Here is a 25,347-nt window from a genome sequence, read left to right on the forward strand (position 1 = left end):
TCTGCTCAGTATTCTTTGCTCACTGAGACTATCTTGCTATTTGCTGTAGTCATCTGAGTTATGTCCTCTGCTATAGAATGTACTGCTTATTTTTTGGTTCACTGTGAGATGGAAGTGATAGCCAGTTTTTTTAAAACTGTCAAAAATACAGTACATCAAACACTATAAAGTAGTTTTTGACCATTTCCCTCCAAATTTGATAAGAGCCATTTTTACACTTGAGGAAAGTGAAGAGATCTGGCTAAAATATAGAAATTTGTTTTATTATGCAGAAATCACCTTTCTGAGGGATCTGAGGCATATATTCAATCTCAAAAAGTTGGTGATTTTTAGTATTTGTGAATTTAATTTTAAGAAGAAATTTTTAAATAAGATCCATTTATATTGGTTATAGTTTTAAACAAGTGACTAAAAATGCATCTATTGAAAGTATGATTAAATTGGTAGAATGTTTTATTAAAACTACTTTACAAAAAATAATTCAATTTCTGGACTTTATTCCCGTGCATACATAGTTTGGACAAAATTGTATCCAAATGACACTATAATCAGCTTTGAGCATTTTTTTAAAAGTGGGCTCCATGCCCAATGCGGGGCTTGAACACACAACCCTGAGATCAAGAGTCTCACACTCTACGTACTAAGCCAGCCAGGTGCCCCATTTTTTTTCTTATTTTTAATAATTTCTCTAGGATACATTTCTAGAGCAAGTTACTTGATCAAAGGAGATTAGCCTTTTTATGATTCTTGGTTTGTTTTTGCTAAATTATTCTAGAAAAAATGATTTACATTATCTCTAGCAAGATATGAAGGCTCCTGTTTTTTTTTCTTCCCAAAATGCTCCCAGGAATTGGTTTTTATAATTTTTATTCATTTGTGTAAAACCTGTTAAATGTAATTGTGTATCTTGAAACTAATTAAGAGCTAGATGTCTGTATCAGTTAGCTATTGTTATGTAACAAACCATCCCCCAACTTAGTGTCTTAAATAATGGCGATTAATTATTTCTCACAAGTCTACAGGTTGGCAAGACGGTTGTGCTTGCTCACAGGGCAGTGGTCAGTTGGTGGGTTGGTTAGGGGCTGGCTGGTTTTGGATAGCTAATCTGCCACAAGGGGGCTCTTTTTCATGTGGTCTGTCATTCTCCAGCAGGCTAGCTCAGATGGGTTCTCATGGCATGGCAGCATTCCAGGAGAGTCAGGGCCACTTGAGACCTAGGCCTAGAACTGGCACTCTGTCACTTTTGCCACATTCTACTGGCTGGAGGGTAAAAAAAGCCAGCTCACATTCAAAAACTGGGGAAAAATAGACCCTATCTCCTCATAACAATAACTCACATTGCAGGGTATAGATATGGTGCTGGGTAAAAACTTGGGATTATTTTTGCAACTGTTATACCACCACATTCAAATGAATGTTGTCCTTCAAAGTTGTCACCTTTCAAAGCTCTAAAAACTCATTCCAATGATGTATGAACTAATTAAAAAAGAAAAAAGAATTGGAGCCTTTATTGGAATCTCCTTTTAAGGGGGTGGTGGTGGTGGTGGTTATAAGCCGATTAAGAAAATCAATTTGTTTTTTATAGTCACCCTTTTATGCAACATTCTTGATTCTAAGTAATTTTTGATAATTTCTAAATATCAAATCCATGGGAAAAGAATTTCAAAATTGACCTCCAGCAAGGCTACTTAAAAGAATGTAACCCAGACTTTGAAATCAATCCAAAAGGAAGCATTCTAAAATGTTTAACACAAAGGCAGTATCACTGGAATAAATGGGAAGAACATGACAAACCTGATTAATTTGAAGTGATTAACTGCTTGTATTTTCCCCCTGGAATATTTTTTAAAAGCTGTTGCTTTAAATTAGGTTGTATAAACAAATACCTGTTGACTATAGATAAATTTTGGAGTTCAGTATATCTTAGTTGAATATCAAATTAATTTTTCTCCTAAAGGAGCTTAGTGTTGACTCTTATTTAGGTTCCAAACTGCAGCAAACTAACTGGATTTTTTTTCTTCATTTTGCTATTTAGATAATGCTTTTGGGGAAAGAGAACATGCTTGTTTTCATAACATTGTCAGTTCAGTGTTGCTATTATAACAATTTCTAGAACCTTAATATCTGAGATATAGCCTTCGGAGGCCTTTTTGGAAAAAAAACAGTTTATGGAAACCCAAGGAAATTGATTTGGATTGTCCTTTGTGGACAGTTATTTTGTAAATGAGTGTGATATGCAACTGATGAATCACTAAATTCTACCCCTGAAACTGATAATGCACTATATGTTAACTAAATCAAATTTAAATTAAAAATTAAAAAAAATTATGTACCTATAAAGTTAATCAAGGTCTAATAGTAAATTTTGTTAGAATTTCTATCATCTAACCATATGTTTGTGTCTAAACCTCCCTGAAGTTAACATTAGTGAGAAATTCAGGTTAAATGAACATTGAATATATACGCTTTAGAAAGAACTTCTTTATTGGGAAGTGCTATTTGAAGTCAGCAAATAGGAGCAGAAATCCTTAATTCCCAGTATTAGCGATCTTACCTTGGGGCAGCTTAAAAGAGTTTGTTAATATGAAATGCCAGCAAGCCCTCAAGTTTGGGGGACGGGGGGTTTCCAGTCCCATAGTGGAGGACAAACTTATTTGGTCACTCATTAGAGGAGGTTGTTGCCTCTGTTCTTGAACTTAGAGTTCAATTTAGTTCATGTCAATAGACTAGAGGCATACGAGCGGCTACGTCCATGTACCACCTCGGATGCTAAGTCAGGTGTGTGTTTGTGAATGCGCTGCAGGTATTTTATCCTTGCCTTGTTTCTGTAGCACCTCCAGCCAGTTTTTATGGGATTCTACATTTGAGATCAATCACACAATAGATTGGAGATTTGGAATCTTAGGGTTTCAGTGTGTGGGCAAGTCATTTGATTTTCTTGAATCTGTCTGAATTTCCCCATCTGTAAAACAGGCACGAAAACACCTACTCACAGATTGCTTCATGAGTCAATGAGATAAAGTAAGACTGCTGCCACTAATAAATAATCATCATAGCTTATGTTTATTGAGAATTTCCTATGTACCAGGCACTGTTCTAAGGATTTCACATGTATTCACTCATTGAATCTTCTCGGTCATTGAATCCTCTCAGAAATCCTAGAATTTCTATTTTTCAGTGAAAGAAACTGAAGCATACAGTACAGTTAACCCTTGAGCAGCACAGGTTTGAACTGCACAGGTCCACTTTTTTTTTTTTTGCCTTTTTTTTTTATTGGTGTTCAATTTACTAACATACAGAATAACACCCAGTGCCCGTCACCCATTCACTCCCACCCCCCGCCCTCCTCCCCTTCTACCACCCCTAGTTCGTTTCCCAGAGTTAGCAGTCTTTACGTTCTGTCTCCCTTTCTGATATTTCCCACACATTTCTTCTCCCTTCCCTTATTTTCCCTTTCACTATTATTTATATTCCCCAAATGAATGAGAACATATAATGTTTGTCCTTCTCCGACTGACTTACTTCACTCAGCATAATACCCTCCAGTTCCATCCACGTTGAAGCAAATGGTGGGTATTTGTCATTTCTAATAGCTGAGTAATATTCCATTGTATACATAAACCACATCTTCTTTATCCATTCATCTTTCGTTGGACACCGAGGCTCCTTCCACTTAAGCGTGGATTTTTTTTGATACAGTGCTATAAATGTATTTCCCTTATGATTTTATTTTTTTTCTTTTTTAAAAAAGTAATCTCTACTCCCAGTGTGAGGTTCAAATTCATAACCCTGAGATCAAGAGTTACACATTCCACCAACAGAGCCAGCCAGGCACTCCCGTTTTTTTTTCCTTCCTTAGGATTTTCTTAATAGTATTTTCTTTTCTCTAGCTTACTTCATTGTAAGAATACAGTATCTTGCACATATGCCATTCACAATGTGTATTACTCGATTGTTTCTGTAATTGGTAAGGCTTCTGGTCCACAGTAGGCTATTAGTAGTTAAATTTGGGGGGAGTCACAAGTTATATGTGGATTTTCAACCATACAGCGGTGGGAGGGGGTTAGTGCCCCTCACTCCTGTACTGTTGAAGAGTCAACTGTGTACAGAAACTCTTTGAAACTTGTAAACACAGTAAACAAACGCAAGCTGTTGTGTCAGGTCTCTCCCCAAAGCACACTTAACCCTATCAATTGAACTGAAGGCCGGGAATGTTAGCACCATGCAAAATCCAAATCCGTATTTTGCTCCCTCTGTATGAAAATGTTCTCTTTCGCCCTCTAAGGTTTCCAGGGCTATCATGACGGTCACTGTGGTGCACGATAACTCTGAGGCAACAGAGCTCTGTGCAGCTCAGCACCTCTACCTCAAGCCCATAGCAAAATTGATGATCAAGGTCTTGCTCCCAGAGAGCTCAGAACCTATGAGGCCCTTTTCCAACTGGGAAGTTCTTGACCAGCTGAAGAGCCTGATTTGCCCTGACCAGTTCACCACGGTTCGGCTCTCCAAGAGTACGAAGGACTTCATCCGATTTGAGGGTGAGGCTGAAACGCGCAGTTTGGTTCAGATCTTGAAGGCCAAGTTACATGGGAAGATCATCAAGCTGAATGGTTTGAAAACAGACTTAAAAGTGGTGGCTACTGATGCCCAGGGGGAGTGGGAGCACTTCCCCAGGGAAAAGGAGGCCTCAGCAAGTGAGGGGGCCGAAGAGCAGGACCAGGATAAGAGCCCAGATTCTATCTATTTCGAAGGCTTGCCCTGCAAATGGTTTGCACCTAAAGGTTCCAGCGGGGAGAAACCATGTGAAGATATCCTTCGGGTGGTCTTTGAAAGCTTTGGGAAGATCAAAAATGTGGATATCCCTATGCTTGACCCCTACAGAGAAGTGATGACTGGTGGGAACTTTGGGGGTTTCAGCTTTGGCTTGCAGACATTCGAGGCCTTTATACAGTACCAGGAGTCGACAGACTTCATAAAAGCCATGGAGTCCCTTCGAGGGATGAAGTTGATGCTTAAAGGAGATGATGGGAAAGCTCTGGCCTGTAACATCAAGGTAAGAAGGAGCCAGAATTCCTTTCATTTCCCACATTTCTGGTGGTTCTGAGCAAAAGCTGGAAGGAAGCATCTAGAATATATTTCCTTAAACCCCATTAGGCTCTGATCAATAGCTGATGTAGAGATTTGTGTTGTCACTAATAAATGGATGTTTAGGAAGAGAAATAATCCTGATGTGGACATTCTTCTGCTAGCAGGTGTGCTGCCAGTTGTAGTTTGGAAGGGATGGTTGTTATAATCCGGGGCTCTGCCCCAGCTTCTTGAGGGTGCTGAAGAATTCTTTTGGCCCTTATGGAACTATCTCATATGCAGGATCCATTGCAGTTTGAAACCACAGGAGGGCAGTTTACTCCCCTTTACTCTTGGGGCAACCACCTACATTTTCAGGATGTCTGTCAGGTAAATTGGTGGAATGTAATCTCAACAAAGTTGGATCCTTCCCTTTCAAGATCATCCTATCTATCTGGTCATGCCACCTCATTGATGTCTGAACACTTGGCCATCTCCTTTTTGACCTCTTAATCCAGCAGAGGAAAAGATGCAGCTAAACACTCCTTATTCTCTCAGTCAGCCTTGAGCATGAATTAGGACTTGGGGCTTAAGTAGCTTCCTACGTATGAGTATGAGTGTGTGTGTGTGTGTGTGTGTGTGTGTGTATGCATGTGCACTTGATGTATGAAACTACTTATGTTAGAATATATATTTTAAAATTCTGAGCTATTTAGCCAGACAAAAGATAAAACACATACTATAGTGACCACCCATGTACCCACTGCCTGGCATAAAAAAGAAAACATCCCATGAGATGAGACATCATCCCCCTCCTTCCCCTCAAAGGTGGCCACAATCATGAGTTTGGTGTTTGGCATTATTGTGTACATTTAAAGGGATATTTTTGCCTCCTTTTATTTTTCAAGCAAATTTGTTTGTAGCGTCTTGATAGGACTTTTACTCTATTTGGGGGATTTACAAAGTAGCTTAATAATTACTACACTCCAATCTTATAGCCCATAGGTCAGTTCTCTTGCATCTTTGCTTCCCCAATCCTTTCTCCACCCCCTACACTTTTTTTTTTTTGACCGTTTTTGGTTCTGGTGACTAAAGTACCTGAACTCAGTTGATCTTTATAACAAACCAGAGGTAATATACTCACATCCCTCAGAGCCTGGGCCCATAATGACCCTGTGATACCCTCTATGGCCATATGAGAGCTCCTCAACGGTTCTGCCAAAGATAGTTTGAGAACCCACAGGGCTGTCTGGCAGGTGCCCAAGGAACAGTGGAACAGTATGGAGATGGGGATGCAGACAGGTCATTTTGAGTTCAAGTTTTGAATTGTTCTATACATACTGGTTTCATCTCTTTGGCCTGGAACACACCCAGTCCAGTGGCAGACTTTTCTAATGAAACTCTGAATTGTTTGTGGGCAGGTTATGTTTGATACAACAAAACATTTCAGTGAAGGGGCAATAAGGAGGAGAAATCAAGAAAGGCTAAAGTTACAAGAGCTGGAGGAAGAAAGGAAAAAAATAAAGAGAGACGAGGAAGAGGCTGCAAGGTGAGGAGACCAAGAGGGATTTTCGCTTTTGATGTGTGGGTTTATCCCTTCAGGTGAATGGCTATGCTTGATAGGTAACACTGAGGTGGGGGTGGCAGGAATTGGTACAGATTGGAAAACTCTGTGGAAGCCTACAGTCTTTTAGCTGTGCTGTTAACAAAACCAAAATGGCCCAACGACTGAAAACGAGAAACTTAAAAAAGTAAGGTAATGAGCTAGGTTAAGATATCTGGGAAGAAATGATTTTTTAAAAAGTGATTTAAAAAAAAAGAGATCAGGGCTTTTACGATGAAATCCTAGCCCACCAAATTAAAATGTTGACCAGTTAACCCCCAATTTACCAAAGTTTACCTTGCCCACTAATTTAAAATTAAAAGCAAAAAACAAAAACAAATTCTTTTTAGATCTGGGAGAGATTTTCTTCCACAAAAATGGTCAATGGCAAGAAGGCATGGATTTCTTGACCTTATATTTTCTGTTGACCTGAGTTCTTATGGTGAACTTGAGGAACCTCCATGTTCATTTCTTTGAGCTTATCCTTGTTTTCCAATTTAGGGACTGGAGCTAAAAAGGGCTAGTGTATTGCCAAAGGTTTGCCAAGAAGGTACACGTGGGCTGGAACTACAGGGGTCTCAAAACCAGTTTGACCCCCTGGCCCCTCCCTTCGCATGTTTATTCTTTTGGTCTCTCATGGAAATTATGCTCATTCAAAATAGGCGATAAAAATCCCCTTCTGTGTGTCTTTCACTTTTTTGACTGGTAGGGTGACAGGAGCTGCTTGAGATCATGACTGTGACACTCTTGGCCAGAGTTTAAGCCCAGTCAAGGCAACTATTCCCCCAAATTTCCAGACTAAACATGCAGTTGAGATAATCCTCCAGCCTTTGGCTAAATCCTCACTCAGGTCACTGTCCCTTCTTTCCCCTTCCCCACGGTTCCATAAGGGCCCAAGCAAAACAGTTGGATTTTTCAGAAAACAGTGGTGAACAAAGCCCATGTTCTTCTAAGCCAACAAGTTGTTAGAATAGTGTCTGGTGTTAAGTAATATGTACCAAGGACCAGTTCTCACCCATAAGATTTTCAGAGTGCCAGGACTCCCCATTTATTTATAAGCATACGTGAAGCCAATTCCATGGAAGGTTTTGGTCTCGAGAAATGGAATCACCACCACACCGTGATGGCTGGGCTCACAAGCTAGACTGCTTGTGGTTTGAGAAAGTGGGGACTTATAGAAGCCCCTTCCTTGAATTCTATAGCCTTCTTTTCACATACTCTCTCTTGTGCATGCCTCTGAGTGACCAGCTCAGTTCTGTGTCCTTCCCTTTGACTGAGAGCCACGGTGTGTCACTTCCTAAGTTGTCTCTGTAGGCCCCTAGGATTAGCACCAAGTGATTCCTGGAAACCTAAACGATGAGTCCTCCTCTGGCAGTGGGGAAGGAGCTTGAAGGAGAGCCGGTGCCTAGTCGATGCCTTCTGAATGACTGACTCTTAATTCTTGTCCAGAAAAAGAAAGGAGGAGGAGAGGAAAGCCCGGGAGAAGAGGAAGAAGGCCAGGGTCAGGAGACGGGGCCCGAAGGAAAGAGACAGGCACCGCCACAGGAAACAGAAGGCCAGAGCCACAGCCCACGGTGTCCGGGAGCCCTACTCTTCAGAGGAGTGGGAGGAGAGGAAGTACCTGCTGGCTCAGAGGAGGGTGGAGGCTCTCCGGTTGCTACGGGTACTCTTGAGGAAAATTGCAGTAAGGCTCTTTCTCAATCCGTCTTCGCTTTTGGTAGGTACTGACCTTTCTGAGGCATGCTTTTACACTGAAGCAGTGGCCTGTTTGAAGTTGGCTCCAGGGAAGACTTTTTTTTGCATTCCTTGGGGTTTGTTTTCAATAGGCTGATCTCCAGTAACCCCAACTGTGGATGACAAAAGGGTGCCCAGAGGCTCCAACGCAGTTGTGTCTCACCCCTGCGGCCTGGCCTCCCCATGCTTGGTGTTCCTGAACTCTGGGACAGTACAGCCCAGAGCAGTAGAGCTAGTGAAGCTACTTCTCTAGGTTCCTAATGGATGTGACAAAATGCCAGGAGGGGCAGGATGGACGGCACAGGGTTAGGTTGGTAGTCTTCCATTAACCCGACTTGTCCATTCATCTGCAGCAGGTTTGGATGGGAAGGAAGAGCCTTGGACAGAGAACTTTGTGTAGCAAGCTCCTGATAGTCTCATCCTAAACTATTTGTGAAGGAATTCCTGACCTCACAGAGTAATTTGTTTCATTTGAAGAGTTTCCGTTTTGGAGTTTCAGGGTTTTATTTTGGCCCTGCTTTATTAACCTCCTAAAGGTAACCAGACTTGGCAGGTAGCCTGGAGTAAAGGCCAGAAAGGTTCCCAGATTGTTCATTTAAAAATGCATCTTCAGTGTTTTTAAGTATGCAGATGAATGACATCAGGATCAAAGAGAGTTACTTTGCCAGATATTTGCATTCCCAGCCTGTCTCTCATTAGCATGGACAAGCAACCTTAGTAAAATCAGGATCAGAAAAATTTCCCATTTACATTTATAATAAGGCTAGCTGAATCTTTTATCTTACTGAAATGACCTCCAGGGGTGACTCCTTTCTAAGAATTTGTCAAATTTAAATGTATGTGGTGTCTAATCCTTGGCCCCATTGACAGGGCCTCCTACCAATTACATGGTCCCCAAGTTAGACTGCCAGGTCCTGGGTAGGCACTATCATGATGAGCACCCCGGGTCAGCGAGAGCACGGTGCAATCTCTCTCAGCAGGGAGGGTCATGGGAAGCACCTGTCTCCTGCCCTGCGGTTGCAGAGTGGCCAGCACAGCAGAGCCATTACCACAGCCACACTTTCTACCTGCTACCTTGCTTCTGCCTGAAGCAGCTAAGGGGGAACGGCTCAGGGACATCCTAACCTGCGACCTGTGGGAAGTGGCTGGGATGAAAAGCACAGAGGCAGGTTATCTTTTAAGCCAGTTGGTTCCCCTTTAGACACACATTTCACCCATCAGTCTTTTCCTGTTCTAGGGTTTTCTGGGAAGGCTTTAGAGCATTTCTTATTCCTCTTAATATCCCCAGCCTCTAGCCTACAACCTGGAACCATAAGTACTCAGTGAACCATAAGTGTTCAGTTTGTGAACAAATTTTAAAAAAAGGATCATGTGCTTTGAAGGCATATAAACGGTGATGCACAGACCTTTGTAAAAGCAGCTCATATTAGCCCAAGAGGCTGAATTCCATACCTCTTCAGTCGTCAGTGCAATATTGTTCCTAACTTGGATCAATCTTACATGTTAGAAACCTCTTCAGAACTGTGTCAGCAAGCTCAGTTTTCTTGGACATTTTTAGACTGTGAAGTTTTTCATATGAGATTTTTAACCTTTTTCTTTAAAGGGATCCACACAGTTTAACCCACAGAGGGTAGATGATGCAAGCCCCAAAGTGAATCATGCTCCAGAGAACACATTGGAAACTCTGAAGAAAGAAGAGTTAAATACTCAGTATCTTCAAAATCAGGAGGAAATGCCAAAATATCAGGTTGCCAAGTCAGACAATAAACGAAAACAAAAAATGAAGAAGAGAACCAGGGCTCACTTACGTAAATCTTCCCACCACCTCGGGAGAAAAAAAATAAGGTATTCAACTAGAAAAGAGAGAACTGGAAAATTATTAACTGATGGATACAATCACAGTGTCGTCTCTGACCAGAATTCTTTGCAGAATGAGATGATTCAAGGTCAGTCTTCTGAGAAAGAAGACCACCACAATTCTAATAAATCTGATTCTTCCATATTATCTGAGGCAGACCATGGCAGGAAACAGAAGATCTATGAAACAGATGAATTTATTGATTACCTATTAAACTATTATCAAACTCCCAAGTATGCCCGTATCTGCCTAGAACCGAGTCACGTAGCAAGCCCGTGTCAGTGGCAGAGGGCTGTCCATGCTAAGGGAAATGGATTTCAAATTAATTTGAGGAAACGTAAGCATCACTCCACCAGTCTGAGCCAAATGCAAAACCTGGCAACAAGAGAACGGGTTCAAGAAGATGACTACCAGTCAGAGATCTATACTCAGGATCCTGAGCATAAACCACAAAAGAAAGGAAAAGTGGATTATGCCAAAGAATGTACTGAGGAGTTAAATCATTGCCAGGACACAGCCAGTGAAGCTGGTGATCACCTGTCCCCAGCTGGTGGAAAGAGCCATCTGTTGGAAAAGATGCATGCTTACCAGGTCAAAGATTCCAAATCCGCAAGTCAAAGCCAAGTTTCCTCACCCAGTAGGTCAGCAGACTTAGATTTGGAGTTGACAGATTTCTTAGAGGAAATCAGTAGTGATTCTGAATGCTTCAGTGAAAATCTTAGCATAAACAAAGAAGAAAAAGAGAGGTCTGTGGCCACATATGAGAGCTCCCCAGAAAAACAATCTCTTGATGATGATGAGACCACCACTAGTGATCGAGAAATTAGGTCAAGCCCGCAGACCTTGTATTCAAAGTGGAACCGTGATGGGGAGGACAGCTTCTCTAAATCCAAGCTAAGGAAACCAGGCAAGAGGTCTAAGTATGAACTGAGATGTTCATGGCTTGAGGGTGAAAACAATTCCATTAGAAGTGAGAAGAGCAACAGCAAAAGGAGGGAAACACAAGACCCCAAATACTTGTTTGACGAAGGCCACTACCACGAATCCGGTTCTAACAGTCTGTTAGACCACATCACAAGGAAGAGGAGGAGGTTTGGAGATAGCACATTTGGCCAGCAAGTCAACTACCGGCCCACTCATGTGCCAATAGCATCATCGAAAAGTGCTCATGTTTTCTATTTGGGGGATTTGCCCCAAAGAAGAGAGACTCCATGGAAGTCAGAATATAACCAGGAGACAAGAAGGTTTAAAAGACACGAGCACTCGAAAGATTTCATGCCGAATTCTGATAATTATTATATTAGACGTAACAGTCAGGAGCACATCGACTACAGAAGCTATTTAGGAAGCAGCTACACCAGTTCTCTATATTTTCAAATGTTTTGAAGGTCTCTTAGATCAGAAGCACCCTCATTCTCTGTAAACAACGTGCAAGAAGAAAATTTAAAACCAAATATAGCTATGTAGTTAGCAACTACAGAGCAGAAGCGTGGCACTTAAAAGCTTGAGCAAAGTCAAATGCAAAACCCTGTTCCTCTCGCCAAAGTATAAAGCATAAATGACTGCAGATGTGTTGGCAAACTTTGGGAATGAGAAACATCCAGGTTCCAAAGGATGGTAAAACAAGGTGCCTGCAAAACTTCTTGATTCAAGGACAGACATTTCTACAGTTCAGCTGCAATCTGAACTCAGTGCCAGTGAGGAAGCATATGAGCACTGAGAGGGGTTGATAGTCCTTGGTGGCTCCCTAGCTGTTAGAACATCACCATTTAGCATCATTTACCTTCAAAGGGGACAGTGGTGAATGAAATAGCATCCTTTGACACATTCTTGGATTTGGTCAGAAACACCATGTGCAGCCACCAAACATCCCGACTTTGATCTAGAAATAACTGCAGGTAAAAGAAGAGAGGACAGCTAGAACATATCACAGACTTCTTCATGACACTGGAAGGTTCTGTGACCATGCACCAGAAGACAATTCACCTTATCCCTATGTTCACAGTACTCAAAGAGTTGACCTTTGAGAAATGAAACTTGGAAGAATCCACAAAAAGGGGCTCGGATTGTCCTTTGAGGCTAAAACGGATGGCGGACCATTCGCAAAGCTGTTTTTGTTTTTTTTTTTTTTTTTTTTGAAGAACCCCATATCATTCCATCCTAGAAAAGCAAGAGAATCGAAGTAAAATAACCAGTGGGATTTGCAAAAGGAAATATGGAAAGATCCCAGGGTACCAATAACGGCACTTGGGAAGATAGGACATGGCAATATTCCATTTCAGGTTATGTAATCCTTTCACTCAGGGTTGGGTGACATCAGTTCGTAAAAAGCCACTGACTATCCCCAAACTGACTTTTATAAAACACTAACAAGTGCCTCCTCAATCCTCAATAATGCCATGGAGTTAAGGAGGAGTCAAGGGCAAAGCCCTAGTTTTCTAGCTGGGGAAAATGCTATGTGTGCAGGATTTGTAAACTCTTAACAGAAGCAATTTATCTTTTTACCTACTGGTTTTGGACTTCTTGAATATGTTTTTAAATTGAGATATTTTATAGATTCGTAAAGACTTACATCTTAACGCAGTGCATGTTCTATTGAAAGCTCGGCTGATTCATTCTGCCTTACATAGGATTTAGGGCCTCAGGGGCAGTAGATGACCGTCTTTTTTTCCCCCAACAAAGCTATACCTGACTCGGCAGTGGAAGACATCAATGAGATCTGACTGGCTGCAGCAGGAAAAGGAGATTTTCACTCACAGCAGCAGTGGAAGGCAACATTTTCAGAGGATGTGATTCATTTCAGTCTTAACTGGATATTCCATAGGAAAGTACCAACTGGTAGGGCCAAGGTAGGACGCCAGTCAGTGCGGTTGCCCTGAATGAGGAGGCACGCACGCTCTGTGCTCATAACTGGCCCCTTGAGCAACCTGATCCCTGAAGGGGCTACAAGGTCTTCTCATTTACCTGAAGTAAGAACCACACATCATTTCATTGATCTCTTCTAATCACAATTAGTAGAGATATGCTAGTTTGTGCAAAAGCTCAAAAATGAATGTAACATAGCAGGTCGTGCTTATTATTAATGAGATGATAACCAATGAATGATTTGTTGGCTCCCGTGTATTCAGTTCCTCTTTCAAACTAGTGACTCTGCCATCAAAACTCGGTTTGGCTGGTCAGCTCTGAAAAATCGCTCATGGGGTGAGTGCCTTTTCTCCTGAGGACTAGCAAGGACTACTCATGTTTAAAGTACTGTCATCCAGAGTAGCCTTTTCAAGGGCTAAGAGCTCGTATTTTGTCAGACAACTTTTGGTACCTAGGTATTTTTCCCTCCACTGAGACCCTGCCTCCTTATTTTTTCATGTTTCATGCCACTGAAACAAAGAACATTCTGGGTTTGTAATGGAAAGCACTTCTGCTTGTTTTGAAAACAAGTCTTCATTTCTTCTTCATTAGATAATTTTCTTTGCAGAGATTTTTAGGCATGAAAACAATTTGCTGCTCAGTAACCAGACATGAAAAATAAATTGCAGAAGACAGCATGTGCAATTTTGGGGGGGGGTAATAATAGAACTGGTGCTAAGTCACTTCTATATAATACTTTGTCTGGTTTTGTTTGCTAAATACCATCCTGGGACCTAGATGTAAGTAAAAATACTCGTTTCATGTTTACTTTCTGTACAACCTTGGATTTTTATATGTCTTGTGGTAATGCATTTTAGATTTGAATAAACCTTTTTTGTGTGTGTATGTAGGCCTTAAATGAGGAAGAGAAGAATTTATCCTGTCCTTTTCAATGGAATGAATGGCTTAGTAAGGAATGAATAGAACAGAAAATATTGTAATCACTTTCTATTAATCAACATTGCTCTTTGTTGTGCTGTTAAGTGGTGCAAAAATATTTTCTCATATCTTTTTTCTATGACCTATTAAGTAAGGGCCTGAACTTCAAACTGTCTTTTTAAATAGGTGTTTTCATGTTTTTTTTTCCCTTGTATGTGCTGCTGATGATAGCGCTTTAAAAAAACTAAAAATCTGTCCATGTCTTTTTGTTCCATTTGTTTGAATTTCTCAGGTAGAAAGCCATATAACCTGGTAATTTTCAAAGTAAGAACCAAATAAATGTATTTTTGTTTGTTGCGAGACTGTTTAAAATGTTTTAAATAAATGCTAATAATTCCACAGGGGTGGGGGTGAGTTTCTACTTATAGTATGCTGCTTTGCACTACTGTTGCCAATCCTATCTCATTTGCATTGTTAGAGAAATAGTACATATTTAATTTTCAGATATATTAAAAATAAAATGGTTGTAGTGGCTAGAGTCTGTTCATTTACCACGTGCATTGGCTCAGCTATCACACATCTACATTTTCTATGAAAACATACACATCTGGCTTTAATACTGCTGCTATGCAACTTTTCCCTATATGATGCTAATGTTTGGGAACTGACATGTCAGAGCTCATGCAACTGAAGATCACAGTTTTTAATCTTCATTTTGGATAAATTGAGATAATAGTATTTGGACTTAAAACTGTCCTCCCTTCAGCAAAGGTTTTACCAGTTAAGTAATCTTAGAAGGCAGCGACGTGGGCCCCACACGGTTCACCTCACCCATTCGGCACTTGGCAGTGTTCAAGTTTCTACAATATCCTGATGTTAGTGTGGGTGTGGGATGGGGGAGGTCTGGTCAGAGAAGCTAGGAGCTTTGACCAGTGGGGAGTCACCTGTGTTTTCATGTGAGGCGCACAGCAAACCGCCTCTAAGCCTCTAAGTGTTCTTTATCGAAGGCTATACCTTATTAGTACAATCTGAAAGGGTCCTTGTTGCTGGGGCGGGGGAGGGTGTCAAAGAGCACTCTCTGAAACAGCATGGGCTGTCTGGAAGCTTGTTCTAGATTTTGGATTAGCCTCTTTGGCCCCCTGAGGTTAAGGTGGATGTATCCTTATGCAGAGAAGCCACAGATCTGGAGGTACAGAAAACAGCTTAGGAGCTAGAGTTCCGAGTCCTGAGGACACACACAGCACCTCGGCTGGGGGCTGGGTAAAAGCAGGGGCACAAACCTGTGGGGTTCACCTGACACCTCCCCTGCTGGCCAGGAGCCTGTAACCACCACGCCCATCTTGAATGGCACCTTTTATATAATGTGGTTTTGGAATATGCTAGCTGGATTTGAGAAGTTTTTAGACCAGAGTCCTGCCTTATAGTAATAGCCTTTTACATGTAATCAATATAATGTTGATTTCATTCGGAATGGCGGGGAATTGGGTTAGAGATCGAAGCTTTAGCCAGGCTCTGGACGATTTCCTCTTGGCATCAGACAAACCCATTTAACTCGGAAGAAGGAGTAGCCTGATCTTCACTTCGGTCTAAATGGGATTTCAGGGTGCAAGGTGGCCCAACTTTTCTCCCTCCCACCCCCTTCCCCAAAGCACACGGTATAACAGGGTGTTTGGCACAAAATGGGCAACTCAGATATCAGTTGAATGAAAGCAAGTTGGGGGGATAGGCTCATTTAAAAACAACAGAAACAGGCAATGGTTTGGAAACAAAAACTGGAAAGCTGCAAGCTTTCAGGTCAGAATACTTCCCTTGTAATAAGACTCTGCCAACTTGAATGTTAAAATGACAAAACATCAATATTCAGAGAAAGACGTGTTTACACAATGAACTGCATATGCAAATTTGATCTTTTGACAAGAGGTGAATTGATTTTGCTAGGATAGAAGAATTCCTGAATACTTTCCTGATCAGATGATATCTGAAAACAGAACCAACGCTGCCTTGGCACTTTTTATGCCCTTAGTAAAGCTACCCCGTAATAACCTTGCTCTGGACCTCAAGGCAGAGGTGCCTCTGAGTTTAGAGGCAGAATTTAAAGAGGCAGAATTTGACAAGTCACAAAAAATAAATTTACTAATTTAAAAAACAATGTTGGTTTTTGCATTTTCATTAGGGCAGGCTAGCTAATCTCATTTCACTGGTTTTTTAAAAAAGATTTTATATATTTGAAAGAGTACATGAGTGGGGAGAGAGGGGCAGAGGGAGAAGCAGACCCTCCCTGAGCAGGGAGCCTAGACACAGAACTCCGAGATCATGACTTGAGCCAAAGGGAGATGCTAAACCTACTGAGCCACGCAGGCACCCCTCAATTCACTATTTAACAGGACAAGCTGGTATTTGGTTTTCGGTGTGAGGCCTCTGCAGTTTTGCTCCTTTACTGGAATACACACACACACACACACACACACACACACACACACACTCATGCATGCGCACACACCCCCCCCAAAAGGGGAGCTGAGCATTAAGCTAAAGTAAAATGATTGAATCTGGTTTCTTAGGTTAAGGTTTAAGAAACCTTAAAAGGTTTAAAAACCCACCACACTATACTGGGTAAAACCATTTTATTAACTGACCAAAGCACTTCATTTTGTTTTCTGATTTGAGGTAAAACCATTAAACACGGTTCACAAGAAAATACAAGAACTATTCAACTACAGTTACAAGAGTTTGAAACCTCACTAGTTGTTCATATAATACTTTTACAAATTCATACAACTGTACAGTCTACTTAAGCTAAGTTTATTGTTAACCAAAAGACCAATATCAAAGACCTTGACTCTTGCCCTACTACTCTTGCAGTGGCTATGGTTTTGTAACAAGGGAAGAATAACTGTTACCTTAAGAAATATACGTTAAAAACCATTTGGCTAGTAATGTGTACTTTCTTCATTCCTCAGGGGCGTGTGTTGTGCGGTGTATGTGTAGGCTCTCCAGAGGGCAAACGCCTGCTTCTGTTCACCATAATCCCTCTCACGGCAAAAACTGTGTGAAATCAACACTGTCCCACTGTGAACATGGGGATTGGGGAAATAGTTCTACATTTTCTTTGTATATTTAGGTTTTTCGGGAAGCCAGTAGATTTCTTCCGAAGCTTTCTTTTGAACATTCAGATGGTGTTTTTAGAGCCTTATTATACATTGCTGTGTTAGTGGGGGCTTCTAAGTGTCCAGAGGAGGACAAAAAGAATGATGCAGTCTAGAAACACAGTGAATGTATTTTTCCCAACCAAGCCCAGCTTTAAGATTTCTTTCTTTTTTCCTGGGCAGCTCTCTTTAGTCAATACCAAGGCAGGCTTTGGAACACTGCAGATTTGCTTTAGAGGTAGATAAAACAGAAATCATGCAGTTAAGTCAATTGAGGAGGAAGGGCTTTGCACTCTTGAGGACATCAGGACCAGAAGGGGATCCTTTTTTTCGGGACTAGAAGGACTTTTCCCATTTAACATTTTTACCTGTTTGGGGGAAATACCCAAGTCTTACCTGTCTCTCTCAGGAAAAACTAAAGGCAGCCTGCACTAACTACAGACAGAAGGAGAGTGCCAACATTTGGATTACGGCACTGCAGTTCACGGTCTGGGTCTGTGACACACAAACACGTCATGCACTTGGAGACAGAGGTTAATTATATCAGTGTCACTAGTGATGTTAATTACAAAAACTTACAGCAAGTTCGAAACTTCTCTAAATATCGAAATCACCATGTTTTAAAGACAGACTGGAATGTTACAAATGATTCTGCAAAATACAAAAATAGATATGCTTCCACTGGGTGCTTTAATCATTTTTCCGAGCATTCTCATCTTTTGCTTCTTCCTCATCAGAGTACACAGTGGGCTCCTCCCCCTCCTTCAGCAGTTTGCCCACATGATGATACTTGACTGGAGGGAGAGAAGAAAACACAAATGAGCACTCTCACGCTTTACAGAGAACCGCTACATTTCATTGGAAAGCATTCGGTAGAGGCCTACCGCCTGTGCTGCAATGTGCTGGGCTTCTCGAAGTTGTCAATCACAGAGGACATACAGCACAGTCCTTGCCAATGGGGAATTAAGAGTTTCATTCAGGAGAAATACAGAACAGGTAGTGATGTCGGGCACTGGGAAGGTCCCAGGGAGTCGTATTTGTGGACAGGAGGGGGTGAGAAGAGCAAGGGCTCATGAGCTGTGAGTGAGGATTCTAGAACACCCTCCCAAAGAAGGCAATGCTTTGGGAAATGCACGGAAGGATCTGAGACGAGAGGGGTTTCCAGAAAATGGAATTGCAGTGTACAAAAAGGCATGCAGGGGAGATGTAACAGATCTGGAGAGCCATAGAGAGACCAAGCTGACAGCAACAGTGGGAGTGCAGATGGCTAAGCAGTGTGGGTAAATATTACGAAGGTTGTGGAAAGCCAACCTGAAGCATTTGGACCTAATCCTATAGGTGGCAAAAGTGTGTGACAAAAGAACGACACAGGAAACCAGTGCTTTGGCCAACATGGGATGGTGGTGGCATATCAGGCGGATTAGAGCCAGGAGACCAGGCGCAGGCTGCCCGGGGCGGGGTGGGGGGGCAGTGGGTAGATCTGTGTGTGAAGGAACAAGAGCCAGGAGTAGGGTGTCCATGGGAACAGAAAGGCTAGGATATGAGCTACTTTAAAGGAAAATGGAAACGTGAGTTGATGAAGTTAAGCCTGGAGCTTCCATGAACCAAACTGAGAGCTCTGGAGAGGGAGCCCCTCTGTGGGTGGGTGGGGGGCACGCAACAGGAAGTCCACAAGGGCTGGAAAAGTGAAGTTAATATTGGCAAGAAGCAGGTTCCTGGAAACCTCTGAGAAAGAAAAGTTCAGTGGAATTGTGGGGCAGCAAACTGTCTCAGAGAGTAAGGAAGTATGGGGAGGAAATGAAGTAGTGGTTGGGGACAAGCACTTCTCAGATGGTTGGTGGTGAAGGGATGAGGAGTCTAGTGGATGAACAAAAGCAGGAGACTGAATGTTTTCTCCACCCCAGGAAAAAAGCTGTGCAGGGCAGTTAAAGAAAGTGATTAAGGAGGCAGGAGAGCACTGGAGATGTTGGAGAAAACAGACTTAAGACTGCAAACCAGAAACTCAGCCACCAAAAAGAATGAAATCTTGCCATTTGCAGTGATGTGGATGGAGCTAGAGTGTATGATGCTAAGCAAGATTAACTCAGAGAAAGACAAATACCATATGATGTCACTCATGTGGAGTTTAAGGAACAAAGCAGATGAACCATAGGGGAAGGGAGGGAAAAATAAAGATGAAAACAGAGAGGGAGGAAAACCATAAGAGACTCTTAACTATAGAGAACTGAGGGTCGCTGGAGGGGATGGGGGGATGGGGTTAGGGTTGAACTGGGTGATGGGCATTAAGGTGGGCACGTGATGGAATGAGCACTGGGCATTGTATGCAACTCAAGAAATCACTAAACTCTACCTCTGAAACTAAGAATACAGTATAGATTACTTAAACTGAATTTCAATAAAAATTTTTTTAAAAAGGAGAGAGGGGATAGAGTCAACAGACCACCAACCACCACACTGGCTGTTCTCTTGTGGCCCAGCTAACACAGGGTTAATCTTATCAATGTCAGAGGCCTAGAGGGCTGAGAGTCTCCTCTTTCTGCATATGGGTAGAAATTAGAGGAGTAACCAACCTGTCTAACCAGGTAGCCAGGCCTGCTTTTGTGTGAAATAATCACTGGAAACAATAGGAACTTCCCTATTTGAACATGTTATGAAGGTCCCTAGGGTGCTCAGGACTGTGCAAGACAAAAGCTGGGTGGCGCCCAAGAAACCTGCTTGAAGGAGAGTCCACACCAGTCTCGAGTGGAGCTCAAGTGTCAACACAGAATATGGGCCTGGTCTTATTAGTTTAAGGGGGAGAAAGTTTTTATGGTTTTTACCTCCCTGGTGAAGGCAAGCCCTAGAAGATTGAGCTTTGTTAAGTCAGAAATTACAACTCGGCAGCTCCACATAAAAGAACCTCTGTTTACAAAGGCATCCTTTGGATACAAATAAAAAAAAAAATCAGGGACGATGTTAGTTGAATTGTGTTTTCAAAGTAAAAACCTGCCTCTAGACCTGAAAGCTACACTTCTGTCCAGTTGGGACCCAAAACTTGAAGGTGGAGTGAGTCACAGCTAGCTAATAATTAACCCAGACTCTGAAGTCAGCATTATTTTCAAAGAAAATGGTTGGATTCAGCCAAAAGAGTCAGTAATATTTAACTGGCTATAGAGAACAGCAAACAGAAAAGATAAATTTGAAAATAAAACATCTTGAAGTGATGGTCACAGTCTTTATATACTGCTTCAAAGGTGGGAAAGATTAGTCAAATTCTTAGCAGTGCAATGTTGCTAAAGTGATTGTTAAACACTTAGGCTCAACCAAAGCCAAGTCCTCAGTTCTTGAAATTTGAACTTAACCCCCGTCCTGACTCCCCCCTCCTCCCAAAGATCTCAGCCTATAGCATAAACCAGGAAAACAAGCAGCTCCTCTTTTTCTTTTTAAAAATGCAGACACCATTGTTGTTGGGCAGATTATAAGCATCATTTGTGGATGAGGCCTATAGTTAGGCTCAATTAGATTAAGAGAGAAGCTGTTTTGTAGAACACAAGTCTCCCATTCTTCAACAGAAATGTGGGCTGCTTTTAAACAGCAAGTCTTACTGGTGAGGACTTCTGAAAATCCCTCTCTCTGTAGCCTACATGGCCACGATACTTTCCCCTACACCACAAGCACCAAATCCTAGTGTGGAATCCATATGAACCTGTCAAAGATTTATATAACAGAAACCAAAGTTTCCATAGAGAACTAGCTAAAAATTGGATGCAATCACAGCAAGTGACTCAGCACTGCTGCAATTACTTCAAGCCATGAACTTGATCCATCCAAGATTCAGGAGCCTATCAAAATGCTCCCCAGTTTCAGGCTGCTTAGTAGTAACTATTGTACTGCTGTGAATCCCATTACTGGTAGAAATTTGATCCAGGCACAATTTTTTAAAAATGCTTACAAGTGAACTGAGAGTCCCAGTCACTCAGGGTCTCCTGCTGGGCAGGAGTGAGGTCAGAAAGGTCATCGTACTCTTCCTTCAGTGCTTCCTTATCCAGGCAAAATGTGGCAAGGCCCCGGGATGCATCTCTTCCAGCAAAGACCCCGTATGGCCCCTCTTAAAAAACAGACAAAACCAAAGACCAATTTTTTATTAGACAGTAATTTCTCTGTGGTTCATACACAGAAAATGGCTTCCTTACCCATCAACAAAGACAGCTCTCTTTTGCAGCATCAAATTCCATCTGCAAACCAGAAGTAAATGTTGGTATTTTCATCATTATGTAGTAGAACCTGAAGGACCTGTTGTCATTAGACTTTTACGAATCAATATGCTATACATTATCATCCATTTCCTTTGATTCTCAAATAACTAATAAAACAGCCATGAATGATTATCTCCTGGGGCAGGATGGGGTGGTGGTAGTAGGAAATCATCCAAGATAACACTGAATTCAAGGGTCAGAATTCAACTTTAGGACGTTGAACCCAGAGTCTGTCTCTGTTGTAGGCGCTTGGGCTACACCAGTGAAAGTAGTGGCTTCTAAAAAAAAAAAAAAAAAGAAAGAAAGAAAGAAAGTAGTGGCTTCTTAAGGAAGGAAGTAAGAAGGCATAAATGAAAACATTTCCTTATGGAACGTATTCTGATATGTTTTAATGAGTCAAAAGTATTTTATAGCAATCTTTGGTTGTGAGACTGTATTAAACATTAACATGTGGCATCTGCAGCAGAAATCGTTTTATAAGAGTATCAGTAGTTCAGAAATCTATCTACATGTTACATAATCTACACTATCAGTAAAGAAGAGGTAGCAGAGGGGATCAGGTTTGTCACTCTGGTGAGCTTGAAGACAAGACTCAAAATACTTAGACTTCCATGGGAAAAAAAAGACTGAATCAATATCCCAATATTATGTAAAACATTACAATGCTATTATATATAATATTACACTGAACTTTTGTCCAAGAGAGTGGTGAATTATTCAATAGGTACTTAAAGTAGGTGTTTCAACTTATTTATATATTGCACAAGTAAATGAAAAGAACCCAGTGTACTTTAACCCATGTGTTGTTTCCCCAAGGTAGATTGGGTAGCAACTCAGACATTAAAAAGTCTGTAAATAATTACTATGCCAAGTATAAGGAGATCAAGTTTCAGTATGGCCTGGTCACTGAAACCTCAATCCCCTAGAATTTTTTTTTTTATTTTTACAAATTAGACAAAATTGGGATCCCTGGGTGGCGCAGCAGTTTAGCGCCTGCCTTTGGCCCAGGGCGTGATCCTGGAGACTCGGGATCGAATCCCACATTGGGCTCCCGGTGCATGGAGCCTGCTTCTCCCTCTGCCTATGTCTCTGCATCTCTTTCTCTCTGTGTGTGTGTGACTATCATAAATAAATAAAAATTTAAAAAATAGACAAAATTTATGATCAACTTTTAAATGCAAATAAGGTTCTAAAGAAGAGTGGTTGTTTGCAATTTTCATTACATGCTACCATGTCTACTAATGAAGGTAAAAAAAAACCTCCATTATGGTTTTCAGAAGTGTGTGTATGTGTATATATATGTGTATATATACATGGTAATGGACATCGTAGCACCTAATACTTGAAAACAGACCAACTGTTCTGGTTTTGACCTCAATACTTCAGAGATTATGGTCACAGAATACTTAAAAATGGCTCAAGGAGAACATTAAGTGTCTTTGGAGAATATAGACTATTGACCAGAACGTGTCTTCAGTAGAATATAAGCTCCGTGAGCAGAGATTTGTGTCTGTTTCACTCATGGCTGTACTTCTAGTACCCACAAAAGCACCATGTGTGGAATGATGGGCACCAGAACGAGTAATTTTTAGGAATCCTTTTTTACATGAATTATCATTTGCACATGGTATCACATATTCATGGGCTCACAGGATGATACCACAGGGTAGACTGAGGAGATCTCACAATGGGCCTATCCTTAGCATTTTTCAGAGAGACAACTAAGGCCCAGAGAGAACAATGCTTCACACAAGGTCGCACAGCCAGTCACTAATCCAACTGGGATTAGAACTCAGGTCGCCTGACTCCCCAGTTTTTGTGTTTCTGTGCTGCAGGCCTGCATTCCTCTCAATGACTTTGCAAATTACAATCCTATGATGTTGCTCTATGTACCCGCGTGGAGTACTTGATGGTTGTAGCTCAGTAGGAACAGCTATTTATTTACATGATTACGTAAAGTGGAAATGACAACAATAAAGGGGTGGTTTTCAAATTATTTGGACAGTTCCATGGCCTACAGAAAGTAGGTCTTCTAAATTAACCACAAAAACCGCTAAGGGGACCAGTTCCTGAAGAACCCCAACCCATCTGATTTTGGTTAGTTGAACTGGCGGAGTGAAACAAAGCAGGACTGGAGATGACGTAGATCACTGCCTTCTATCCTCTTTCCTCTCTCCAGACCAGTGGGGAGGGGCACCCTCAATGTGGACACACTCCCTGAGCTCCCTGTTTCTAGGAGTTCATTATTACAGGAGCTAAAATCTCTTCCTCTTCATCTCCGGAATATTCTACTACACTGCAGGACTTTCCAAACCTGGCCCCTTCTCAAATGTGCCTGGGGGAGCCGCTTAAAACGCAGATTTGCTGGACCTCCCCCACAGAGCCTCCTCCACTGTTGCTGTGATTAAGCCTTGAATCTGTGTTTTTCCTCAGGCGCATCAGGTGATTCTGATCCGCAACCAGGCTTAGAAAGCCTCATCTCTAAGGCCCTTCGAGCCTACCCCCCTCTAAGGCTCAGCAGTCATCCACCCTCATTTCCCCTCTGGTTGGCTTTTCCTGAAATCCCCACACCCAGCAGCTTTCACAGCCCTACCCCTTTTGTTTCCCAGGATCCTCCCACTTCTCCCTCCCTCCATTTTTAATTTTTTTTTTTTGGCTTCTAGTCCTTTCTCTCCCGCTTGTAGACGGACTAAAATGCTGTATTACCTTTTCATCTCGCCACGATCCCATTGTCCGCTACGTTCAGCCTCCTTCTGCCCTAGATGGGCTCCCTTCCCCTCCGCCCCCCACCCAGGGAGCCTCTCCGTTCACCTTCCAGCTTTCCGGTCGGCCACACACAGCACGCGCACACACATACCAAACACACGCCACACACATACCTGACACATGCCACATTCCAAGCGCGCGCGCGCGTGCACACTCGCGCCTGGCCAGCCACCGACACAGACTACGCACGCACACGGCTGCTACCTGCCACCGATCCCACCTCCGCCCCGCTCCCACATCGCCACAGGCAGCACCGCCAGTCCCGGCGGCAGAGGGCCTGGCCTCTTCGCCGAGCCTGGACCTCCTCCCACCCCTGCCCTCACCTACCGCCACCCCGCTGCCCTCGAGACACCCAAGTTTCCCTTCTCCAGCCCGACACCGCCCCTCCTTCAAGGAACCCTCAAACCCCATGCCCCCGAAGCTCCCTGAACGGCGCGTTCGGCCTTCCAGGCTGGCGAGCTCGCCCCCCCGCCCCGCGCCCCCGGCCCGGGCGCTCCAGCCTCCCCCCATCCCCGCGCTGGCGGCGTCCCCCGCCCGCCGCAGCCCTTCTAGAGTGGCCGTCGCCCGCCGCCGCCGGGGAGCCGCCCTGCCACGGCCGCCCGCTCGCCGCCATGCCTCCCTCGGGGCGCCCCTCTCCCCCGCGCCTCCCCCGGCCCCAGCCCCAGCCCCAGCCCCAGCCCCGGGCCGGGGCCCCTGCTTTTGTCTCCGCGTCCCCTAGGCGGCCGCCGTTACCGGGCCCGTAGAACTTGCGGCCTTTGGTCACGTCGAACACCTTGCCGTTGATGGCCATGAGTATGCGCGGGTCCTGGACGCCGTCGAAGCGCCGCAGCTCGGCGGGGGTGAAGTCGCGCCGCTTAAGGCGGGGCAGCGGGGGCGGCTCGTCGTCGTCGCTGTCGCCGCCGGCCGCCGGCTGGTCCCCGCGCACGATCTTGTACAGCAGGAAGACGCAGAGGCCGAGCAGCAGCAGGTTGAGCGGCGACGTGAAAATCTCGTGCAGCAGCCCGCCACCCTCCAGCTCGCTCGGGTCGGCGCCGGTCGCCGCCACATCCTCGGCAGCCATGATCGCTGGAGCAAAGGTTGGGCCGGGCTAGGGAGGGCTCCGGAACTGGCTGCTTTCTCCTCCCTCTCAGCGAGCTAGTGCGCGCGGGGCTCAGCGGA

General features: G+C 43.1%; 2 protein-coding genes across 5 annotated transcripts in view; one reads left to right on the forward strand and one right to left on the reverse strand.

The window, feature by feature from the left end:
- LOC144308427 (A-kinase anchor protein 17B-like) overlaps nt 1-14,572 on the forward strand; it is a 30,274-nt gene extending 15,702 nt beyond the window's left edge. For 2 of the 4 annotated variants that reach the window (XM_077888870.1, XM_077888871.1), the window contains 4 exons: nt 4,286-5,053; nt 6,486-6,613; nt 8,117-8,384; nt 10,005-14,572. In XM_077888870.1, the coding sequence (XP_077744996.1) occupies nt 4,301-5,053; nt 6,486-6,613; nt 8,117-8,384; nt 10,005-11,645 (2,790 nt within the window). In that variant the 5' untranslated portion in view covers nt 4,286-4,300 and the 3' untranslated portion in view covers nt 11,646-14,572. Of the gene's footprint in view, nt 1-3,685; nt 5,054-6,485; nt 6,614-8,116; nt 8,385-10,004 lie in introns of those variants that run through there. The other 2 variants (XM_077888873.1, XM_077888872.1) reach the window with 2 other exon arrangements.
- A 2,077-nt stretch (nt 14,573-16,649) lies between these two features.
- On the reverse strand, nt 16,650-25,347 carry PGRMC1 (progesterone receptor membrane component 1). Its single transcript, XM_077888874.1, has 3 exons — nt 24,922-25,347; nt 21,120-21,275; nt 16,650-17,982 (listed from the first exon to the last, which is right to left on the reverse strand). The coding sequence occupies exons 1-3, from the start codon at nt 25,247-25,249 to the stop codon at nt 17,879-17,881; spliced, it is 588 nt and encodes a 195-aa protein (XP_077745000.1). The 5' UTR covers nt 25,250-25,347; the 3' UTR covers nt 16,650-17,878.

The sequence above is a fragment of the Canis aureus genome, chromosome X (genome assembly GCF_053574225.1).
Source record: "Canis aureus isolate CA01 chromosome X, VMU_Caureus_v.1.0, whole genome shotgun sequence".
Lineage (NCBI taxonomy): Eukaryota > Metazoa > Chordata > Mammalia > Carnivora > Canidae > Canis > Canis aureus.

Coding starts and splice junctions, on each gene's coding strand:
- PGRMC1 (XM_077888874.1), bottom strand. CDS start 25,249: ATGGCTGCCGAGGATGTGGCGGCGACCGGCGCCGACCCGAGCGAGCTG. Junction 21,276..24,921: donor CCGCAAGTTCTACGGGCCCG/GTAACGGCGGCC, acceptor CTGTTTTTTAAG/AGGGGCCATACGGGGTCTTT. Junction 17,983..21,119: donor CTGGGACTCTCAGTTCACTT/GTAAGCATTTTT, acceptor CTCTCCCTCCAG/TCAAGTATCATCATGTGGGC.